General features: G+C 51.3%; 1 protein-coding gene across 1 annotated transcript in view; it reads left to right on the top strand.

Annotated features, from left to right (window-relative positions):
- GALNS (galactosamine (N-acetyl)-6-sulfatase) overlaps positions 1-24,024 on the top strand; it is a gene marked incomplete at its 5' end in the record, with an annotated part of 67,054 nt that overhangs the window by 20,962 nt on the left and 22,068 nt on the right. Inside the window, 3 exons of the mRNA XM_015417364.1 lie at positions 2,167-2,303; positions 4,262-4,364; positions 21,387-21,508. Coding sequence (XP_015272850.1) covers positions 2,167-2,303; positions 4,262-4,364; positions 21,387-21,508 — 362 coding nt within the window. The remainder of the gene's footprint in view (positions 1-2,166; positions 2,304-4,261; positions 4,365-21,386; positions 21,509-24,024) is intronic.

Raw genomic sequence — 24,024 nt, 5'->3', positions numbered from 1 at the left:
TAAAAGGATTTTATTTAAAAACACCCTGACATTTGTTCACCCAGTTTCAAATATTTAGCTTTCCTCCTTTCCATTCCTGGCGGGGGCAACTTTATTAATTGTCGCCTTTGATTCAGAGTTAGAGCTTGAAAGCGCTGATAACGCCGGCACTGGCTATTTCTTCTCGCAACGTGGCCCAAAGCAAAAAGGATTTCATTTTCTTAAAGACGTTCCGTGTATGCCGAGAGTTTATAAAAATAAAAAAAAGCCCTCTTCTTAACGTGCGTAATACCGGCTGTTCCTTGCTGATATGAGGAATATCTGATCTTGCTCTTCTTTTTTTCACTATTTATTTTCCACTGGTCTGTTACTCTCTGGAATATTCCCCCCCCCCATTTTGTTATGGGAACGGGCAGGCAGAATGAAAGAAAGCCGTCGACATAAGAAAATGCTAAATCCCCCCCCAGCCCAGTTCTCCTCTGAAAATACTTCAAAGTTTATATAAATAGTAACCTCCCCTCCCCTGGTTCGCCTCTCCAATATGGTGCTGCAGATAAATCCAAGTGGCTGCAACACTGGCGATTAATTTCTTGGAGAAGTTTTCGCTCCTTTGTAGAGGGAATGTCATATGAGGGCAAGGGATGTAATAGGCCCTCTACCCCGGGCCCTGTTTCATAATGAAGGCCAGGCCCATGAATTCACTGGGCAGCCGCCACACAGTGGCCCTGCCCTCAACCCTGCAAGCAGCACCGTTTATCCACCTGGTCTTAGATCTGACCCACAACCAAGGCTCCCTCTAAGCTGTGGAGTCTTGTGAGCAAAAATCCTACTTTGTGAGCTACTGGCCTTAAAGCTGTGAGCGAGCATTTGCCTACTGCATTAATCAGTTTGCTCTAGAGCCGTCCCTCCTGAGCTAAGACAAAAATCTCTGAGCCGGAGGCTGTAAAACTGTGAGCTAGCTCACACAAACTCAGCTTAGAGGGAATACTGCCCACAACCCTTTCTCTGCCCCAAACTCTGTATCATGGCTTGGAGTGTTTCTGGTGGTGGTGATGTGCCTCTTGCGCCATCCACAGTGGAAATTCCAGTCTTCGCCTAGCATCTTCGTCCCACAATTCTCCAGTCCCGTGGCTGCTGCAGAGCATTTTTAGGGAGGGCTCCGATTCACCGTCTCACTGTTTTTTCTCCAGCCGGTGGACCGGGCAGCAGAAGTTGTGAGAACCTCATCACGAAAGAAAAATGTCTATTGAGATTTGTTAAAAGCCAATATAAACAAAATGCTGTTCAATCTTAAAAGAGGATTGTTATAGAATAGCGTGCTCAATTGTGAATTGTGTAAATTCCAGAGTTAAGAACTAGGTTGTGTTTGCTGGATATAGGAGACGGTTGTTGCATTTGTCTATGTCTATTTTGGTTATTGTGTTTGTGTGGTGTGTGTTTATTCATAAAAAACCTAATAAATATAGTATTAAAAAAAAAGGATCCCAAGCTTCTTGAGATCTCACCGTGTTGCTGCCCCTTCTTTCTCCTCAGTTGTAGAGAGTTGGTAAAGGTAAAGGTAAAGGTTCCCTTGCTCGAAAGCCCGTCGAATCTGACTCTAGGGTTGCGGTGCTCGTCTCCGTTTCAAAGCCGAAGAGCCAGCGCTGTCCGAAGACGTTTCCGTGGTCATGTGGCCGGCATGACTAAACACCGAGGCGCACGGAACGCTGTTCCCTTCCCACCGAAGTGGTACCTATTTATCTACTTGCAATTTCTTGCTTTCGAACTGCTAGGTTGGCAGGAGCTGGAACTAGAGACGGGAGCTCACTCCGTCATGCGGCACACTCGGGTCTCGAACTGCTGAACTACTGACCTTCCACAGCCTGCAGTTCAGCATCTTAACCACTTGAGCCACCACAGATTTGGTAAATAGCCCTAAAGGCCCCGTGTAGAAGACACAGAGGTGGCAGAGAGAGACTCTTGTCTCTGCAGGAAGCACAAGGGGCTGACACGCTCGATCTGGCCGGGAAAAGGGCGGCATGAGCTTGTCACTGACTCTGCTGGGAAGAGAGTCCGGAGCCGAAGCCCAAAGTGCCCCCCCCTCTCAAGGTGACAGGCCTCACAATAAGGCCTCCTTGGGAGCAGAAGCTCCCTCGGCTTATGGGCTTGGGTTTCCGCCAGCCACTCCTTTTGTCTTGTCAACTTCAGGTGAGTCATCAGCTGGCGAGCGTGATGGATCTCTTCACCACCGGCCTGGCACTGGCAGGACTGCTGCCTCCCAGTGCCAGACACATCGACAGCATCGACCTCTTACCTGTCATCCTGCAGGGCAAGTTAATTGACAGGTGAGTTATGAACACAGCCCCCCCCCCCCCCCCCGCTTAGCTCTTCTGCTCGTTGGTGTGGAGCAGGAACAACTGGCTATTTTTAGAGCTTCTTGCTTCAGGAACTGCTCCTTCTGGGGGGGGGGGCTGAGTAGCGGAGAGGTAGGACTTCGTGTTATTCTGTTCCTAGCTCAGCATATAAAATACGGTGCATTCTAGCTCTGCGAGGACACTGATCAGTCCGGCTGTTTTGTAGAAATACCGTTCCCGGGTTCCTTAAATGGGAGTTCTTATAACTGAGCAGGCTTGAAGCACGTTTATGCAGGGGTCATTTCCTGCCGGAATGCACTGGAACGGCAGTCCGGCAGTAAGAAGCCACGGGGCGGTCCCCCCCCACACCGCCTTTCCTGGCCCGCCTGCCCGCCCAAGGGAAGGGAAAGAAAGGCATTCTAAACATGCCTGCCCTTTGTCAGGGGGCGTGGCATATGCAAATGAGCTCCTGCACCTCTTTTTCTACGAAATGACCCCTGCGTTTATGTGTGTGCCCCGGGAATGTGTATGGCAAGGCCAGAAAGGAATGCGAGCCGTTTTCCGGAGGTCGTTTGGGGGGGGGGGGAACGGGACGGCTCAACAGTAGAGAAGGCATGGCTTGCTCCCAGGAAGTCCCACCGGGGTCGATCCCCTGCGGTCTCTAGCTCAGCTGGGAGAAAGCTCTGTCTCTGTGTGAGGCCTGGCACTGAGCCCACCTGGTCCAATGGTCTGACGTGGTGTGAGTCACCTTCACACGCCCAGCAGTACAGAGGAGGGCAACCGAGAGGAGGAGGGGGCTTGAGCACCTTCCCCAGGAGGACGCAGTTTAGAAAAAAGGATGACTAAGCGAGGTTTATAAAACAGCGCCTGGGGTGGAGAGAGTTGACAAAGCGACGTTTTTCTCCCTCTCTCAAAATACTGGAACTCAAGGGCATTCAGTGAAGCCGACGGGCAGTAGGTTCAGGACAGACAAAAGGAAATATCACTTTACACAGAGAGTGATTAAAATGTGGGATTCACTGCCGGAGGATATGGCCGTGGATTTTGGATTTTTAGGTGGTGCACAAACACCATACTTGTCCCCCCCCCCTCCACGGGGAGTAGGGGGTGGAGGTTTTGATGTCTGCACACACGCTGCTGCATTTGTGTCGATCGGGAGCTCCAGTCATGGATTTCCTATATCGCGTGCCGTTTGGCCCGCCTGCAGGATGGAGCCGACGCAGACTCCCCCTTAGGGGTGTCTGCGTTGCTCTTGCCGCCCTGTGAGCCGTTCCGTCGTCAGCAACTGACCTGCCCTGCTTATGCTGAGAGCATCGGGGAATCTGGGTAGGCAGAGAAAAAGGAGCCCTACTGGCCTCTTTTCTCTCTTCCTGCATTTCGGGAAAACACACCAGCGTGCTTGAGGGCAGATGGGAGAGTAACCGTTTGCCCAGTTAGAGCCCCCCCCCGCCGGTCTGCAGCCCGCTTGCTTGCGCCCAGGGTAAAAACTGGTGCAGCCGGGTACGCTGCGGAGCTGGCCTCCCCCAGCCTCGGTGTCTCCGTCGCACAGGTGCCTGGCTTCCTGGAGTATTTCGAGTCATCGGGCTCTGTGGGAAATTATACGGTCTGGTAGTTCAAGGATTAACAATCCCCGGGAAGATGACTTGCATAACTTTTCATTCTTGCCCAGGCGACGCAGGCTCTCTCTCTCTCTCTCTCTCTCGCCTTGACGGACGCTTTAAAGAATGCTAATTGAAAACCTTGCCGCGGAGGCTATTAGAAGGCCGCCTGCTCCTGACTGATAGCCGAGTTGCCAGTCGGGCTCCCTGGAAGTGTTTGTCTCCCTTATCTGCGCGGCTGCCAAAAAAAACCCTTGTTTGGACATGTTGCATTTCTCATGCGGCTGTACGTCTCTCTCTCTCTGTCCCCTCCCCACCCACAACCCCCCCTCCTCCCCTTCTCGCAATCAGGCCAATATTCTATTACCGTGGCAACGAGATGATGGCGGTGAGGACTGGGCTGTACAAGGCCCATTACTGGACCTGGAGTAACTCCTGGGAGGAATTCGGCCAGGTAACTGAAAACCTTCCCCCCCCCCTTCCTGTAGCACACTCCTGCGGCAGCATGCCCTCTTCCCCCCACCAGTGACATCCCCAGTCGTCAACAGGCTCCATCTTCGAGTCATTCGAATTCAAGCCACCGTAAACGGTGGGGCAGGGTGGCCCTCTTCAGACCCGCTGCTCACCTGGGGAGGGCCTGCGGCTCAGAGGCAGAACAGCTGCTCGGCATGCAGAAGGTCCCAGGTTCAACCCTCGGCCTCTCCACTTGCAGTCGGTGATGGGAAAGACCACGGCGTCAGACTCGGGAGAGCTGCTGCCAGTCTGCGTAGACAGTATGGACCTTGGTGGACCGAGGGTCTGCTTCACACATTCATGTGCTTGCACTGACAGTTGGAGTTGTACTACCTTCTGATCAGTGTCTCCGCTAAGCTGAGTGTCAAGCCCGCCCTGGGCTCCGGGCGTAGCACCTCCCGTGGCCATGGCGTCCCAAGGCAGGGGAGGTCCGACGGCTCTGGAAGTGGAGGCCTGTTAAAGAAGAGGGGGAGCGTTGGGGCTTCAGATGGGTAGGGGACGGAGTTTAATGGCACTCCGTAGGTCCCTCTGTCGAGTAGCAAAGGGCGGGGTATAAATCCAGTCTCTCTTCTTCCTCTTCTAACTGTGGGGAGTCCTTTTTGCATTTGTGGAGGAACCCACAGAACCGAAGTCTGTTGCAGTCTTACACGTGCAGTCTTACACGTGCAGTGTAAGTTCGGCCTCTCAGATTTCTCTGTTCTCTTGTGTGAATGGACAGGGTGGGCTGCACCTCTTCCGTGGCTACCAAGGAGAAGCTGCCTTCCAAGGAAGCCTGTTGGCTATTACTGATCTGCCCATTGTGGAAAAGTCCCTGATAAGCCTCCAAGGAGTCCCGGCGCCTTCCAGACCCTGGCTGGGATGCTGCTGGTGATGGTTCCGATGGCTGGCAATTTCCCAGGTCTCAGGCAGGGGTTGAGTTCAACCGCACTACCTGAATTCCATTTAAGAAGCCTGTATTGTGCCAGAGAGGGATTGGGCAAGCATTTTTCAGATGCAGGAGACGGTGCTGTACTTTAATCTAGTGCGGAGAACTAGAACCCAGAGTCTGGTCTAGTGACTAGGAGTATAAAGGGGGAAGGCGAAGCATCTTCTAATTCAGCATGACCCATGTAAAAGCCCCTCGATCCTTGTTGGCGCTGGGCGTACAAACGGCAGCCGCAGCCGCAGATCTGATCCCAGCAAAAGTGACACTTTCTCCTCTGCCCCCGAGACTGGAAAACTCTGTGTTTGTTCGAGCATCTTCCGAGGCCCCCCTCAGCTGTCCCTGGGAAGCCTGCGGTACGCAGAATAATATCACCGGAATCAGTTCCCTGCCCTCCTGGCAGAATCGTGAGCCCACTTCACTTTGAAAGGTATAATCAGCCTGCCAGACTCGTGGCGTTACCACTTGCGCAGTGCCTGGGAGTTTAGCGCTTTAGTTAAGAATGAGGAAGGCTCGAGAAGGAAGACGTGTTCTCAGCAGCAGCGTTGTGCTTCCAGGAGCATAAGATAGTTTTGGCAGTGAATCATACTTACCAAGCACCCAGTTCAGTGCTCGGCTCTCCAGAGTCAAAAGCACTGTGAACAGGGCACTGTGCTGGCATTCGTCCCCCCCCCAATATGCGCCGGGGTGGGGTGGGGGCTGCCTGATGTCCAACCCAACTTGATCTTGTGTGCTTTGCTGTGTATTGGGCAGAGCCCCCGCTGCCCTCTTGATGGATATTCTTGGTTCTTTCAAGTCTAAATTTGTCTTACGTCAAGAGGGAGTGGTCCCTGACGGTTCCTGCCGCCCTGCCCCTGCCAGTTTGGTGAAGTGGTTAAGTGCGCAGACTCTAATCTGGGAAAACCGGGCTTGATTCCCCACTTCCTCCACATGCTGCTGCTGGTGTGACCTTGGGTCAGTCACAAGTTCTTTCAGAGCTGTTCTCCCAAGGGCAATTCTCTCAGAGCTCTCTCAGCCCCACCCACCTCACAGGGTGTGGGGAGGGGAAGGGAAAGGAGATTGGAAGCCGCCTTGAGACTCCTTTGGGTAGTGAAGGGCAGGGTATAAATCCAATCTCCTCCTCCTCCTCCTCCTCCTCCTCCTCCTCCCGGCGGACTCTAATCTGGAGAACTGGGTTTGATTCCCCCACTCCTCCACGTGCAACCAGCTGGGTGACCTTGGGTCAGTCACAGTTCTCGGAGAGCTGTTTTCTCAATAGCAGTTCTCAAAAGAGCTCTCTCAGCCCCACCTACCTCACAGGGTGTCAGCCCCACCATCACCCTCCTCCCCCCCCTCCTCCTCCTCCTCTTCTTCTTCTTCTTCTTCTTCTTCTTCTTCTTCTTCTTCTTCTTCTTCTTCTTCTTCTTCTTCTTCTTCTTCTTCTGCCATTCAAAAAAACAGCAAGCTACAGAGACTAGTTTTAGTGATGCACACGTAATCCCCACATTCCACCTCTAGTTGTTTGGTATCTCACGTGTCAGAAGGAAGCACATGTCGCTTAGAGGGACCCCTTCCTCTCTGTGCTGGGCCCTGCGGGGGCACATCCATTGCAAAGGCAGTCTGATCTGTCCTGGCGAGAGACGTCAGGAGTAATGTTTCCTCTAAGCCAGTTTGGTGTAGTGGTTAAGTGCGCGGACTCTAATCTGGGAGAACTGGGGTTGATTCCCCACTCCTCCACTTGTACCTGGCTGGATGACCCTGGGCACTCCTCCACTTGCAGCTGCTGGATGACCTTGGGCAAGCCGTAGTTCTGACAAGAGCTGTCCTTGAAAAAGAGCCGTTTCTGTCAGAGCTCTGTCAGCCCCGCCTACCTCACAGGGTTGTTGTGGGGAGGGGAAGGGAAAGGAGTTTGTAAGCCGCTCTGAGACTCCGTTGGGTAGTGAAGGGCGGGGGATAAATCCAATCTCTTCTTCTTCTTCTTCTTCTTCGATGAGTTAATGTGAGCTAGCTCAGTTTTTTAGCCTCCAGCTCGAAGATTTTTGTCTTCGTTCAGGAAGAATGGCTCTAGAGCAAACTAATTTATGCAGTAGCCAAATCACAGCTTTAATGCCAGGAGCTCACAAAGTAGGATTTTTGCTCTAAGGACTCCACAGCTTAGAGGGAGCCTTGGGGAGCAGAAAAAAAAGGCGGCTGAATGGTGCTTTACTTCTCCCCATCTCCCGTTTTACTTTATGTATAGGTAAAGGTAAAGGTTCCCTTGCTTGAAAGCCAGTCGAATCCGACTCTAGGGTTGCAGTGCTCATCTCCGTTTCAAAGCTGAAGAGCCAGCGCTGTCCGAAGACGTTTCCGTGGTCATGTGGCCAGCATGACTCAACACCAAGGTGCACAGAACGCTGTTACCTTCCCATTGAAGCGGTATCTATTTATCTACTTGCAATTTCTTGCTTTCGAACTGCTAGGTTGGCAGGAGCTGGAACTAGAGACGGGAGCTCACTCCATCATGCGGCACCTGGGTCTCGAACTGCTGAACTACTGACCTTCCACAGCCTGCAGTTCAGCGTCTTAACCACTTGAGCCACCGCAGCTCTACTTTATGTATATGCGCGTGTATTTATTTATCTGGATTTACTTTATCTTCTGCCTTTCTCCCCACTGGGGACCCAGAGCGGCTTACGTCACTCTCCTCTCCTCCATTTTATCCTCACGACAACCCTATGAGGTAGGCCAGGCTGAGAGAGTGTGACTGGCCTAGGGTCACCCAGCCAGCTTCCCTGGCCACGCGTGGGGATCTGAACCTGGGTTTGCCCAGACCCTCGTCCAACTCTTTAATTGCTACACCACGCTGGCTGTCTTTATCCTTCTCTTCTCTCTTCTGTTTTTTTTTTGCCCACCACCTAAATCCAGTCAGAAGCTTTCTTTCAGCGGTTCTTGTCTTGCTTCTGTGGCAGTGGGACTCCGCGTTTGTGGGTCTGGTGTTGGAGCTCATCCTGCCAGCACTGCTGATCCGTGTTCCCTCTAAGTAAGTTCCCTCTAAACTGAATTGGTGTGAGCCAGCTCACAGTTTTTGAGCCTCCGGCTCACACATATTTGTCTCCGCTCAAGAAGGGCGGCTCCAGAGCAAACTAATTTATGCAGTAGCCAAATCGCTCACTCACAACTTTAATGCCAGTAGCTCACAAAGTAGAATTTTGGCTCACAAGACTCCACACCTTAGAGGGAGCATTGCTTCTGATCCTCCTCCTTGGCCATTGCTTCTGCTTCTCTCCCTCCTGTTCTGTCTTGGGGCCCCGTTCCCCAATTCACCGGAGAAAAGGGGGTTCTCCTGGACTGGGGCAGCCTCTCTTCCGCCCCATCCACTAGGTCAACAGGAAGGCAAAGATGAAAAGTCTGATAATGGCGCATTGTTCTGTTCTGCTGGAAGCATTTAACATACACGAGTATGCTCTGTCTCTGTCTCTGTCTCTCTCTCTCACACACACACACACACACACCTCCATTGGAAAGAAGAGCGTAGGCCCCTACATCTGACCTGAGCCTTTTCCTTCCCCGTCTAGGCAGGGAGGCTGTGATAATGGGGGCCGGTGGCTCATTTCCAGGGTTGTCCTCCTGCGAACGGTGGCAGCCGTGCAATTAAGGAATGTTTATTCCTTCCTAAGTCTTTGTTTAACTGCTGGTTGATAAAAGTCAGCAATTACACTGTACATCAGAGGGATGATTAAAAATTCATTTGCTTTCCCGCCGCTGGTGTCGTGTGTGGTTGATGTCATTGAAATTGGAGCACGGAATTAGTGGACAGAACAGTCATTAACAGCACGCAGAGGGTGCAGGGGTTGAAATTTGTTCAAATCCTTCTTCTGGTGTTCAGGCATTAATTACAGCCCTGGCTATCTGTTTGTTTGTTTGTTTGTTTGCTGAATATTGCTGCGCTTTCGATTACAGATACTGGGAAGCATTCCCAAGGTGTAATGGCTACGTATCTCCTTTTCACGGCCTCCAGTTTTCTTATCGATATTATTGATACCGGGTTCGGGAATCACAAAAGCCAGAGTGACTTTGTGCTGGTTTCATTGCAGAACCGGGGCTTTAATGCATACATTTGAAGTGACATTGGAAGAACCAGCTGTCAGCAGAACAGACCCCGAATTTGCCATCCACCGGAGCTTCGGCTAATGAGTGGCGGCTTCCGTCATGGGTAATCGCTGGGCTTCCTCAGTGGCTTGTAACCTGCTGTTTTGATTCTGATGTCTGGCTGTGCTCGGCCCAGGGGAATGCAAGGTCTGCCACTAAACTACTTCTTGGAGCCAGACTGGGCTCCCCAAAGCATTCTCACGTGGGGCTGTCTTGCTCCCAATCCAAAGCTGTGGCGGTAAACTCAGCTTGTCTCTTGTCTGGTGGTCAGTGGGGCTGAACTTGGACCTGCCCTAAACGGACTGAGGTTGGTCAGGTGTGTCTAAACAGTGGTTGGGGTTTTAATTAGCAGCATTTGTTTGTGGGCAGGGCCAGTGGTAAACAGCATGATAAAACGTAGAGGCATCACCCTGCCAACATAAGTCCACATGGTCAAAGCAATGGTATTCCCAGTAGTCATGTATGGCTGCGAGAGTTGGACTATAAGGAAGGCCGAGCACGAAAGAATACATTCGTTTGAACTATGGTGCTGGAGAAGACTCTTGAGAGTCCCTTGGACTGCAAGAAGATCAAATCAGTCAGTCCTAAAAGAAATCAACCCTGACTGTTCCCTGGAAGGCCAGATAATGAAACTGAAGCTCAAATACTTTGGCCACCCAATGAGAAGGGAGCACTCACTGGAGAAGACCCTGATGCTGGGAAAGATTGAAGGTCAAAGAAGACGGGGACGGCAAAGGATGAGAGGGTTAGACAGTGTCATCGAGGCAACGAACATGAAGTTGAGCAAACTTCAGAGGACGGCGGAAGACCGGAAGGCCTGGCGAGATCTTGTCCATGGGATCGCGGAGAGTTGGACTCGACTGTGCGACTGAACAACAACAAAAACAACAAAGGGCCAGTGGGTCTCTCTTTGTTCTTTCCTCTAGGCCAGTGATGAGTGAATCGGTTTCCAGAAAGGGGGTCCCAGCCGTGGCAGACAGCGTCCAGGGCCTCTGTGGCTGCTGCTGAGTTAATGCTCCCAAGACAGGCTGTCGTGTGTGTGGGGGGGGGGTGTGTGCCCTGGTCCACCATCGGCTCAATTATTCCTGGGCTTTTGACTCATGATTTAGGGTTCTCTATCCCTGGCATCAAGAGCCGCTATGGCTCAGAGGTTAAGATGCTGAGCTGCAGACCGGAAGGCCTGTAGTTCGGCAGTTCAAGACCCAAGTGCCGCATGACAGAGTGAGCTCCCGTCTCTGGCCCCAGCTCCTGCCAACCTAGCAGTTCGAAAGCAAGGAATTGCAAGTAGATAAATAGGTACCACTTCGGTGGGAAGGTAACAGCATTCCATGTGCCTCGGCGTTTAGTCATGCCGGCCACATGACCACGGAGACGTCTTCGGACAGCGCTGGCTCTTCGGCTTGGAAACGGAAATGAGCACCGCCCCCTAGAGTCGGATTCGACTGACTTTTGGTGCCTTTTTATCCCTGGCATCATTCTGGTTACTCTTCTGTCCCCATGTGATCAATTCCCCTTGCTTTTGACCATTCACCCTTGACCGTTTTGAGTTTTTGTGCTTCTAAAGGCTGAGAACAGCAGTGAAAGTGTCGGAATGTGGGTTTCCCTGACTGCCTTAAATTCTTGTAGTATCAGCCTATCTTTGGTGGTCTCCAGTGAAGACTTCTGCCCTCTAGATACAGGGAGAAAATTAGCTGGCCTCTTCCTCTCTCCCGAGCTCCCGTTCTCTGATTTGAAATGTCCCATTTCTTGCCAAAGTCTGTTTTCTGGCAAGAGCACTGGGCTGTTTCTCTCTTACTTGGCTGCGAATGCCGGTTCTTTAGCAAGGGCCTGCTTCCCAAAGTGCCGAAAGAAGGAAGAGAAGCCCATGCAACAGAAAACCCGTGTGGCTAAAGAAAACCCATCTGGCTGTGTGGCTTTGCAGCTGTCGGTTGCCCGGAATGGTTGCAGGAGGAGTATTTACTTAGCTGCCACCCAGGGGCTGTAAAAGAGCCATTTATGATTTACGAGTTCTTGTCTATGCGGTTTCAAATCGTAATAACACTCGGGAGCTGATGAATGGGTCACATTGAGCAGAAGCGAAATTTATTGCGCAGAAATGCTGGTAAGTAGTTGCGAGATGTTACCTTTTGGGAGACATATTTATAATCTGGTCCAGAATAGCCTATGCAGACATAACCAAAGTAGGGCCTGCGCTGGAGCAACCGGTGGAGATGTCAGGGGCGTGGGAGGCTCTTGCAGGGCTTTAAAAGGGGAAGGGGCCCTCGGTTATGCATACCCATCTGCCTCCTCAGAGAAGAAGAACAAGAAGAAGAGATTGGATTGATACCCCGCCCTTCAATTGGAGTCTCAGAGCGGCTTACAAACTCCTTTTCCCTTCCCCTCCCCACAACAGACGCCCTGTAAGATGGGTGTAGCTGAGAGAGCTCTTTCAAGAACTGCTCATGAGAAAACAGCTGTGCCAGAACTATGGCTTGCCCAAGGTCATCCAGCAGGTGCGAGTGGAGGAGCGGGGAACCAAACCCGGCTCTCCCAGATGAGAGTCCGCGCACTTAACCACTACACCAAAGTGGCCAGAACCCCCTTCCTTCTCTTACCTGTTGCACCTGGAAAGAGGCACAGCCAGGGGCTAACGTGAACTGTGCTCCACTCACTTTCCCATCATAGATATCAGTGTTCTCTCTAAGCTGAGTTAGTGTGAGCTAGCTCACAGTTTTTTAGCCTCCGGCTCACACATTTTTGTCTTAGCTCAGGAAGGATGGGCTCCAGAGCAGACTAATTTATGCAGTCGCCCAATCGCTCGCTCCCAACTTTAATGCCAGCAGCTCACAAAGTAGGATTTTTGCTCACAAGACTCCACAGCTTAGAGGGAACATTGATAGAGATGTGTCGTGAAAGGGACACATGCTCCGTCCTGGTGCATGACAAGCTCTCCGTGTAGGTGGTCTGTCGTGTCTGAAGCAGACCTGTGCAGCCGCAGGGCAGCGGCGGGGTAGCCCTCCACTTCCCTCTGGATAGAGAACAAAGGTTGAGGAGTGGCCCCTCCTCCGTGCCTCTCTGCTGCCCGTTTCCAGATCTTGGCTGCCTTGGGGGAGGGACACGTGCTGCTGGTTGCCTGTGGGTGGGGGAGGCTGGTAGAAGGGCCAAGACACGGCAGCTCTTCTTGTGCTTTTTCTTGTTGTTGTTCAGTCACACAGTCGAGTCCGGCTCTTTGCGACCCCATGGACCAGATCACGCCAGGCCTTCCGGTCTTCCGCCGTCCTCTGAAGTTGGCTCAACTTCATGTCCGTTGCATCGATGACACTGTCTAACCATCTCATCCTTTGCCGTCCCCGTCTTCTTTGGCCTTCAATCTTTCCCAGCATCAGGGTCTTCTCTAGTGAGTGCTCCCTTCTCATTTGGTGGCCAAAGTATTTGAGCTTCATTTTCATTATCTGGCCTTCCAGGGAACAGTCAGGGTTGATTTCTTTTAGGATTGACTGATTTGATCTTTTTGCAGTCCAAGGGACTCTCAAGAGTCTTCTCCAGCACCATAGTTCAAAAGAATCTATTCTTCGGCGCTCGGCCTTCCTTATAGTCCAACTCTCGCAGCCATACATGACTACTGGGAATACCATTGCTTTGACCATGCGGACTTTTGTTGGCAGGGTGATGTCTCTACTTTTTATCATGCTGTTGAGGTTCGCCATCGCTTTCCTCCCAAGGAGCAGGCGTCTTTTAATTTCATGGCTGCTGTCACAGTCTGCGGTGATTTGGGATCCCAGGAACGTGAAGTCTGTCACAGTTTTCCTAGTAGTCACAGAAGACGAGGGGACGGTCCCTATTTCGTCTCCCCCCTCCAAGCCTGAGAGCCGCTAGCCTGGTTTCCGTCCATGCAGGGTCCCCCCCCCCCACTCCACTCTCAGAAAGATGTGTTTTTCAAATCCCCCGTGTCGGGTGGGCGGCACGTTAGCCGATAACTCCAGCCTCTCTCTGGTGCTGTCAGCTTCGTATCTTGTTAGCTTGCGGTGATTTATTATTTTTTTCATATCATAAAGGCCACTGTGTATTTTTTAAAAGGTTTCTGTGTCTGTGTTTACCCCAAGACCTCTCTTGTTTTAACGTACAAATGCCAGAGTGGGTTTTTCATGCCACGGCTGTCTCCGATTGTCCTTCCCGCAGACGTGAGGCGATCGATCGATGGCACCTTTTCTGCTGGAGGTGTGCGTGGGGGGATGTGCTGTGAAGTCAAGTAGAACCTCGCCAATAATGGCGTGTGTGATTGTACTCCTCTGAGCGTGTGGCTGAGCCATTGATCACTTCTGCTTGAGAGCTGATGGGGGCTTTCTGAGCAGCCCTTCTCCTCCGGCCCCTTCCAGACAGTTAACATGAGAGAGGAGGCTTTTGTTCAACAGAGCCAAAGAGCCTAGCACTGAGCGGGAACAGCAGAGGCAGGAGGATTAGGCAGATCGCTCCGCATCCTGCTTAAGAACAGAAGAACAGCCCTGCTGGATGAGACCGGTGGTCCATCTAGTCCAGCGTCCTGTCTCACACAGTGGCCAGCCAATTCCTCTGGAGGGGGAACAACAGGGCACAGAGGCCGAGGGCTTCCCCTGATGTTGCCTCCTGGCTCTGGGATTCAGAAGTTGACTGCCTCTGAACGTGGAGGTTCCCCTCAGTCACATAGCTAGTAGCCATCGATAGACTTTATCCTCCATGTGTTGGGTGATAGTGAGATATTTAAAAAGTGGTATTTAGCAGAGATAATATAGCCCAGCAGAGCCTGAGTAAAATAATTCAGACTGAGAGTCCATGTGTGATTGAAATATAAAGTTTTTACTAAATTCTAGCATGGGGAAGGTTTACTGGGATGAAAATAACAACAGAGCTAAATTGGCTACATCCTTACACTACAAAGACAAAACTAGAAGAGAGCAATTATGGTTACTCTTACTTCTTCTTGATAACAGCAAACAAAGACGGGAAGAGGAGCCATAAAATGCTAAAACACTTTGACACTTTTGTCCCAATCAAACTCCTAGATCAGGGAGAAAATTCCCCGGGCAATCCACATCTAAAGAACATTGGTTACATGAGAAACATGTGACTTCCTGTGAGTAACATAAACAAACATTTAACCCCAGATATACTGAGTGTTTTCAACTTGTAATACCCAACACCATGTATCTATCTAATCCCCCTTTAAAGCTGCTTATTCATGCATCCTGTGGCACTGAATTCCACATTGTAATCACTCTCTGTGTAAAGCAGTATTTCCTTTTGCCCCTCCTGAACCTACTGCCCATCAGCGAAAATTGGATGCCCTTGAGTTCTAGTCTTTCGGGAGAGTGAGAAAAATTCCTCTTCGTCCCCTCTCTCCACCCCATCTAGAATTTTCTAAACCTCTATCGTGTCCCCCCTCAGCTGTCTCTTTTCTAAACTGGGAAGTCCCAAAGACTCTTCATCCTTTCCCCACGGGGAAGGCGCTCCGACCCCCTAAATCATCTTCGTTGCCCTCCTCTGTACTGCCGTGTCCTTTACGGGCATTCTGTGCACCAGAAACGTAGACAGTATTCCAAATGAGGCCGCACCATAGATCTGTACAGGGGCATTGCAATATCAGCTGTTTTAGTCTCAATCCATTTCCCAATAATCCCTAACATAGATTTGCCTCTTTCACTGCCGCGGCATACTTTCATTGAGCCATCCACCGTGACCCCAAGATCTCTTTCTTTCTCGGTCTCAGCAAGTTCAGATCCTCCGTTAGCCGATGCTTGAAGCTGGGATTTCTTGTCACAGTGTGCATCGCATCCAGAAGCTTCGGCTGTGCGAGGCTGCAAACCCACCTCCCTTCCAGTGCAGCGAGTGTCGCTGGCAAGCCAGGATTGCTGCCGCACCGGGGATTCCTGGCTCGGGCCACCTGCTTTCCTCACAGTTCTGCTTTCCAGTAGCTCCGTCCCTTTGTCGTGCTCCGTTCTGTGCATCGGAATGAGGGTGCCTTGGGGAGAGGACGGGGGTCCCTGCGTCGCCCGGGCAGATACCTTTATCCGCAGTCGCTTCTCAGGTCAGAACCATCTGGGACAGGCGCCCAGATGATGGATTGCCAGAGGCCATTTGTTAACACACCCGGTGGTTCCGCCGCTTGGCGGAGAGCCCAACTGGCAACTGCCTGCTGTTTTGCCTCCTGTTTATACTGACTGAGCATCTGTGGCCCGTTTGCTTTGGAAATTGATGCACGGGCAGGGCAGCCGTAGAGCAGCATGGCCAAGGTCAGGGCTATGGCAAAGGCACTGCTCAGGACCGCAGGCCAGGGGGCAGCCGTGCAGCTTTCGACCCCTAAGAAACCCAGGGGCCTTCTTTGGAGAGTCCCACTGCGTCACCTTCTGAATGGAGAGGTGCTCGCTCTGGGAAAGTCTGGAAACGCCAGCATAGAAGGTGAAATGTGTGTGCGTAGAGTCCCATCAACTCAGGGCTGACTCACAGGCCAGTGAGAAGCAGAACTGGTTGGCCGTGACCTTCCTCTGCAGAGTCTTCCTTGGTGGTCTCCCTTCCCAGTGCTGACCCTGTTTAGCTTCCAAGATCTGACCAGATCAGGCCAGTCTGGTGTAGTGGTTGAGTGCGCGGACTCTAATCTGGGAGAACCGGGTTTGATTCCGCACTCCTCCACTTGCACCTGCTGGATGACCTTGGGCAAGCCACAGTTCTGTCAGAACTGTTCACTCAAGAGCAGTTTCTGTCAGAGCTCTCTCAGCCCCACCTACCTCACAGGGTGTCTATTGTGGGAAGGGGAAGGGAAAAAGAGTTTGTAAGCTGCTGTGAGACTCCGAGTGAAGGGCGGGGTATAAATCCAATCTCCTCCTCCTCCTCCTTCTCCTCCTCCTCTTCTTCATCTTCTTCCCTGCCACTTTCCCTCTCAGAGCATGACACAGGCAATTAAAAACAGGCTGCCGTTCGACTTGTCATTGGGAGGGGGCTCCGCTGACAGCAGTGAGGGAGAAAGCGCTCTTTGTCTGGAACCAGCGCAGGTACCTTGGCCCCTCCCTGGCAGGAGCAAGGGGCCAGTCTTTATTTGATGTAACATGCCAGACTCTCTTGCTCGCCTTTGGCTTCCCCGGTCAGAGACCTAGCTGGCTTCGTCCGACAAGCCAGCAATGCTCCCTCTAAGCTGCGGAGTCTTGTGAGCAAAAATTCTACTTTGTGAGCTACTGGCCTTAAAGTGGTGAGTGAGAGATTTGGCAACTGCATGAATCAGTTTGCTCTGGAGCCCTCCTTCCTGAGCTAGGACAAAAAATGTGTGAGCCGGAGGCTAAAAAACTGTGAGCTAGCTCACACTCATTTAGCTTAGGGGGAACACTGCAAGTAAGGTGACATGCGAGATCCACTGCACGTATACAGCTGGATTCGAGTCTGGGAGCACCTTAGAGACTGACAAGATTTGGGGGGGGGGCACAGGCTTTTGGGAGTCGAAGCTCCCTTTGTCAGATGAAAGCTAGAGAGTAGGCGCCTACCTCAGACTGGAACATTTGCACAAGAGAGATTAGTGGGCTCTTCATTAAATCACCTTTTCGATTGGTATGCAGATGACAGTGTCTACGTTACTCTTTGTCTCTGACTCGCTGTTGCCTTTTTATTCCCCCCCCCCAATCTGAAATTCCTCTTTGCACAGTTGCCGGCCTTGCTGCCGGGAAGCCCAGGAGGTGAAAGGGCCAAGCACTTTAGCATCCCGCTTACGAGCCACGCTGGGGTGTCTGTGGCACCTTATCTGGGCTCTCTCTCTTTCTCTCGCCCTCTCTCTTTATTTTTCCGGCCGCTGATTTGGAAATCTGTAGCTCTGTGCAGGTAAATGGGATTTCATGGGCTTCTAACCTTTCTTGCTTTATTGAAAAGCAGAATATTAACTGCTCCACTGACCAGCCTGTCCATTAAAGACACACGGGATATTTATAGAAAATTGTTTGCCAATCAAATCCCCTCCTGCGTCTGCGTAGAGCCTTTCGGCTTAGTGCTCCTTCTATGTGCAAACAGCCCAGCTGTGCCCCTCCCCTCCCCCCCCATTTAAAAGCAATAGCTGTGAGCTGGCCTTCGTGGTCTGTGGAGCCTGGCAAAGAGGAGGGCGGCTGGCAACCTGGTCAAAGGCCCTGCATTGCCCAGGTGTAGCTGCAGGGCCCTCTCTTGTACCAGTGCTAGGATGGCAGTGAATCCCACGAGTTAATCACTCTTTGGGTGAAGAAGGACTTCCTTTTATCTGTTCTAACCTGACCACTCAGCAATTTCATTGAGTGTGACTTCAGGAACCATCTATTCCAACCCCCTGCACAATGCAGGAGATTCACAACTGCCTCCCACCCACCACCATTCCGCCTATGACCCCTGCTCTATGCCCAGAGGAAGGCAAAAGACCTCCAGGGTCCCTGGCCAATCTGGCTAGGAGGAAAATTCCTTCCTGTTCCCAGAATGGCAGTCAGCATTACCCTGGGCATGAGCGTGTCATTTGGGGTGGTCCAAAGATTGGTTTGGGGTGCAGCCTGGCCCCAGTTCCTGCCTGCGTGATTGTCCTGGGGGCACTACACTTTGGAGCAGTTGGCACAAGAACCATGCTTTGGACCAGGAAACAGGATATATCCTCTTGAAGGGGAGAGTCCTGTGAACCTGAGGGCATATGATACGTGGTGGTCCAGTGTTGGGTGATAGTGAGATATTGAAAAAATGGTATTTAGCAGAGATAATATAGCCCAGCAGTGCCAGAGTAAAATAATTCAGACTGAGAGTCCATGTGTGATTGAAATATAAAGTTTTTCCTAAATTCTAGCATGGGGAAGGGTAACTGGGATGAAAATAACAACAGAGCTAATCGGCTACATCCTTACACTACAAAGACAAAACTAGAAGAGAGCAGTTATGGCTACTCTTACTTCTTCAGAACAGCAAACAAAGACAGGAAGAGGAGCCATAAAATGCTAAAACACTTTGACACTTTCGTCCCAATCAAACTCCTAGATCAGGGAGAAAATTCCCAGCTTCCTACATCTAAAGAACATTGGTTACATGAGAAACATGTGACTTCCTGTGAGTAACAGAAACAAACATTTATCCCCAGATATACTGAGTGCTTTCAACTTGTAATACCCAACATCCAGACCTTATTTTGAGGTTCAGAGCTTTCAAACTCTCCCCAGTGTTTTTGGATGAATTCATGAATAAGACATGAATAAGGAACCAACTTCAGCCTCCCCCGAGCATGTAAAAAAAAGAAGAGAAGAGATTGGATTTATACTCCGCCCTTCACTACCCAAGGGAGTCTCAGAGCAGCTTACAAACTCCTTTCCCTTCCTCTCCCCACAACAGACACCCTGTGAGGTAGGCGGGGCTGAGAGAGCACTGACAGAAACTGCTCTTTTTCGAGAACAGCTCTTATCAGAGCTACGGCTTGCCCAGGGTCATCCAGCAGCTGCAAGTGGAGGAGTGGGGAATCAAACCCGGTTCTCCCAGATTAGAGTCCGCACACTTAACCACGACACCAAACTGGCCACGAGAGCCGAGCACTGGCTCATCCCTTCCTGCCCTCCCTCTCAGGATCTGTCTAAGTCCACAGAATCAGCATTGCTGTCAGATGGGCATCTGGGCTCTCCTTTAAAACGAATATGTTTTAGTGATGACGGAGGGGTAAGCAGGCCCTCTTGACCTGAGGCTCCTCATTGGTTGGTACCTTGCTGTATGCTTTGAAATGCCTCCAACTGGAGGACGTGACAGTTCTCCGTTCAGAACAGAATGGACATTTCCAGACCCGGCACAGTTGTTCCAAACCGGGTAACAGGACCAGGTTATGCCGATATTTGCAAAGGCTGCCATTCCAATGTATGGAGAAAGAACATGTGCATTTAGACACTGCCGAGATGTGGGGAATCCTCTTGCTGGACAGCTGTTCTTCTGCCGGGGGAATTAGCAGGTTCCGACAGGTGCTTCCCTCCTGCTTTTTAGGATCTGGCCTTTCTCGGCTTTGTGGAATTTGCTTCGATCGTCACAAGGGTGTGGCCGGCCAGTCAGAACTTGTGGATGAAGCTCTCCGAACCGCCTCCAGTTTGCAGTCACAGCAGCTAACAGACGATCCTTTTCATATGCATAACCATAGTGATTAAATGGCCTCCACTTTTTGGAATGAATGTTTTATGAAGATGAGATTTGATTATTTTTTTTTAAATCACGCAGATAGAGAGCTGACTGTCTCTCAGCACTGACTCCAGCAGTGCCGTGATGTGCAACTGTGCATGTTTGTGTGTTCAACAGAAGGTTGCAAATTCCTCAGAAACCCCTCCATGGCTGTGCATTATATGATGTTCATTGAAGGCTTGGGTGGTTGAGATGGTTTCTTTAGAGCCAGGCCTGTCATGTCTGAGAGCATGTGACTGTCCAGTCACTTTACTTATCAGGATGCATATCGCTTTGCACAGCACTTGAGAAGCACACGGTCTAAAAATGCCCCAGGAGAGACGACAAAGGAACTGGACAGAGCTAGAGGTGGCAGACAGGGAGTAGAATCTGGGTGCCTTCCAGTTCCCCAGGCTTAAGATCAGTTTGGGTAGGGGTGGGGAACAAAAGGTTACACCAAAGGCTTTTGAGGAGGCACCCGAAGGAAGTGAGAGAGGCGGCACGGTGCACGGCATCCCTTTCTGGAAGTGAGAGAGGTTGCTCTGGGATTGGGCCTTGAGCGGCGGCACCGTTCCCTTGGCTCAAACCAAGCAGATGTCTGGCTGCAGCTAGCAGGAGTATAGGTTTTTCTTTTGCAATGTGATTGGTGCAGATTTTACACAATATTTGGCAGGGCTTTGCTGTGCATGCGCTGAGTGTGGTGAGAAGACACATGCCAGTAAGCACGTGTGGGAATGGGCGGAGGGGGCCACGATTGCCGGGGGCCCGCGGAGCAGAGGTTTACAAATGTCTGGGCCTAAATGAGCTAATCCATGGGGGGTGGGGGGGAAGCAGTTTTGTATGTCATTGACTGGATGAGGAAGGGGCAGAAGCTCCCTTATTTGCCTATTGCCTTGCGTAGTATCATAATTCCCCATAGTTATTAATAATTTGAGGCAATTTGGCTAACACAAGGTCATCCAGCAGCTGCAAGTGGAGGAGTGGGGAATCAAACGCGGTTCTCTCAGATTAGAGTCCGCGCACTTAACCTCTACACCAAACTGGCAAGTGGGAGGCACTGCATTCAGTGGGCCCTCGGAGCAGAGGTTTACAAATGTCTCTGCCTAAATGAGCTAATCCATGGGGGGGTGGGAGAAGCCGCTTTCTTTGTCATTGACTGGATGAGGAAGGGGCACGTTCCTTCCTTATCTCGATCAGTTGCATCTCCAGCGTCAGACAAGCCCCATCTATCCAGTCTCTTCCAGTGGAAGTATACGCAGCATCTGCAAGCGCCTCTTGTCCAAGCAACATCCAGGTTCTCCAGCTGCATTCCTTGTACAGCTTTGGCCTCTTGGCCCCTGGGACAGGTCTGCAAGCTCATGATGCATTCACTGTGCTGCAGCTAAGCTAAGGTTTGGATCTGTTCCGTGCCTGGATGGGATACCAACCTGGGAAGCCTCCTTTTTTTTTTGCCACCTGGAGTTTGTTGGAAGAAAGGCAAGGACAGAAATATAATTAAGGTTAGGAAGTGCAAACTGGGGACATGCGAGGAACCATGAAAGAGAGAGAGATAAAGAACACAATCTGGAAATCTCTTCCCTTAAAATCCCCCCCCTCCCCAATTCTCTAAGCTTGCAGAGATTTTAAGCAGGCTGGTTTCTTTTCCTCCCCCCCCCCCATTTCCCTCAAACTGATTCTCAGTTGCTCTCACCGTTCTGTCTTTTCTGAAGTATTTTCAGCCCCCAGCTTTTGGTTGCTTCCACAGGGAGACGCTTCCCTATCGGCCATCATTGTCACTGATCTTTGCAAATTATTTTCCTCTTTCCAACGCAGGGCATTGATTTTTGCCCCGGGCAGAATGTTTCCGGAGTAACCACCCACACTCAAGAAGAGCACACCCAGCTCCCGCTGTTGTTCCACTTGGGAAGGGACCCTGGAGAAAAATACCCAATAAGGTGAGAAAGGTGCATTGTTAGAAATGGTCCTGGAGGTGAGTGCTTATCTCACAAAGAGAGTTAACTGCAGAGGCCTTTTGTAGTGGCTTGGACTTCCTTGGCTGGAGTGACTGCAAGATCTTGAGCATCACAAAGCGGGTCTGATTAACAGTGTAGATGTTCTGAATAAACCGGGGTCCTGGGAAGCTCAGAATAAAAGTGGGAACGGAGGCATGCCTGATTGAAAAAGCTGCAGAGGTACTGTCAAGCCAAAATGCCCCTGAACGGGCTTTTCATGGCTGCAGATGGAGGGGGTTGCCTCAGTCGGTGGACTTTTGTCACCTTCAGGAAGATAGAGTAGGAGACGGATCTGGCCCACTGTGAAATTCTGCGCAGGTCCCGAGGGGCATGGGGCAAGAACAGAACATAAGAACATCAGAGAAGCCAATGCTGGATCAGGCCAATGGCCCGTCTAGTCCAACACTCTGAGTCACACAGTGGCCAGAAATACCAGTGCCATCAGGAGGTCCAGCAGTGGGGCCAGGACACTAGGAGCCCTCCCACTGTTGCCCCACCAAGCACCAAGAATACGGAGCATCCCTTGCCCCAGACTGAGAGTTCCTATGTATCCCTGGTGGCTAATAGCCACTGATGGACCTCTGCTCCGTATGTTTATCCAATTCCGTCTTGAAGCTGTCCATGCTTGTAGCCGCTGCCACCTCCTGTGGCAGTGAATTCCATGTGTTAAGCACCCAGGGCACTGGGTGTGATCCCTTTACGGCCAGGAGGTCCTGGATTTCCTGCAGGATAGATCTTCAGTGGAGACCGCTATCTCTGTTTCCGGGCGCTTGGCGAGGGGGAAGGGAAGGTCCTTGCCATTGCGCATAAGAAGGCTCTTAACCGTGCTGGAGTTCTGCACGCTCGTAGGCTGCATTTGTTAAGTCCCGTGTCTTCTAGTGCGGGCTCTTGTGGTGATGGAGGGTTAGGGTCCATTTGTTTTCAACCCCGGCACTTGGGATCCGTGTTGAGGAGCTCACACCCCGCAGGGCCTCCCCGTCCTCGGTGTCTAATCGTCCCCTTTGAAAAACGCCTTTTCCAGCTTGAGCGGCGCCCCATCTGCAGTCATCTTTCATCTGGTTCCCTTCCTTTCTGAACGCACACAAGCTGTTGCCGTGATTGAATTTTATGGCAAGATTATGACACAATTATGGGAAACGGCAGTGTTTTTAATATGCAGGCCTTAATAGAAAGCCCCCTACCCCCCAAAAAAACCCTTTTAAAACAATAAACCAAACAAAAAGTCCTTTGCGAAGCTCGGTGATGTTTCTATCCCCCTCGCATCTCTGGTCACACCGGAAACCTCCTGGAAAGCAGCACTCCTCTCCTACGTGGTAATTAAATTATCCTCATTTGCGGCGATGTTCCTAGTGTGGCTGGTGCATATTTTGATTTAGCTTAATTATCCCCCTTGGCAGCCTGCCTGTTGGGAGTCCCCACATTACTGCTTCTCGGAGGGAGAGGGAGCCGTTTTTCGCCCAGAGATCATTTAGACCAGAGATGGATCCCAGCAAGAGCCGGGATGGCTTGCCAGTGCAGGAATGAAGGGGGGCTGGGCGGCGGTTCCGCCCACCAAACACGGAGAGGGACGCGGCTGTCGGTCGGAGCTCGTGGCCGCCTCCGCTTCTCCCTGACCTTCCACTGATGCTGGGTCCTCCCTTCTTGCTGCCTTGTCCGGGGCACACAAAAGTGCTGCTCAGGAGAGGGTATGATCCCTTCACAGCAGGGGGCTTGAGGGTGGTTGAGAGTGTCATAGAATCCTAGAATCACAGAGTTCGAAGGGGCCACACAGACCCTCTAGTCCAACCCCCTGCCCAATGCAGGACCAGCCTAAAGCATCCCTGACAAATAATCCTCCAGCCTCTTCTTGAAAGCTGCCGGTGAAGGAGAGCTCACCACCTCCCCAGGCAGCTGATTCCACCTTTTTGAACCACTCTGTGAAAAAGGTTTTCCTAATATCCAGCCGATGCCTTTCTGCATATGATTTAAACCCGTTGCTTTGGGTCCTGTCCTCTGCTGCCAACTGGAACAGCTCCTTTTGGAGAGAGCCAGTTTGGTGTCATGGTTCAGTGCGCGGACTCTAATCTGGGAGAACCGGGTTTGATTCCCCACTCCTCCACTTGCACTTGGCTGGATGACCTTGGGCAAGCCATAGTTCTGTTAGAGCTGTTCTCTCAAGGACAGTTCTGGAAAGAGCTCTCTCAGCCCCACCTACCTCACAGGGTGTCTGTCTGTTGTGGGGAGGGGAAGGGAAAGGCGTTTGTAAGCCGCTCTGAGACTCCGAGTGAAGGGCAGGGTATAAATCCAATCTCCTCCTCCTCGTCCTCCTCTAAATGGCATCCTTTCAGATATTTAAAGAGAGCAACCATGTCCCCCCTCAATCTCCTCTTCTCCAAACTAAACATTCCCAGGGCCCTTAGCCTTCCCTCGTAGGGCTCAGTCTCCAGACCCCTGATCATCCTCGTTGCTCTCTTCTGCGC

Source organism: Gekko japonicus, unplaced genomic scaffold, assembly GCF_001447785.1.
Source record: "Gekko japonicus isolate JY-2015 unplaced genomic scaffold, Gekko_japonicus_V1.1 scaffold2300, whole genome shotgun sequence".
In the NCBI taxonomy this organism is placed as follows: domain Eukaryota; kingdom Metazoa; phylum Chordata; class Lepidosauria; order Squamata; family Gekkonidae; genus Gekko; species Gekko japonicus.
Note: the sequence above shows the minus strand (reverse complement) of the source record. Positions and strands in the feature narration are given on the sequence as shown.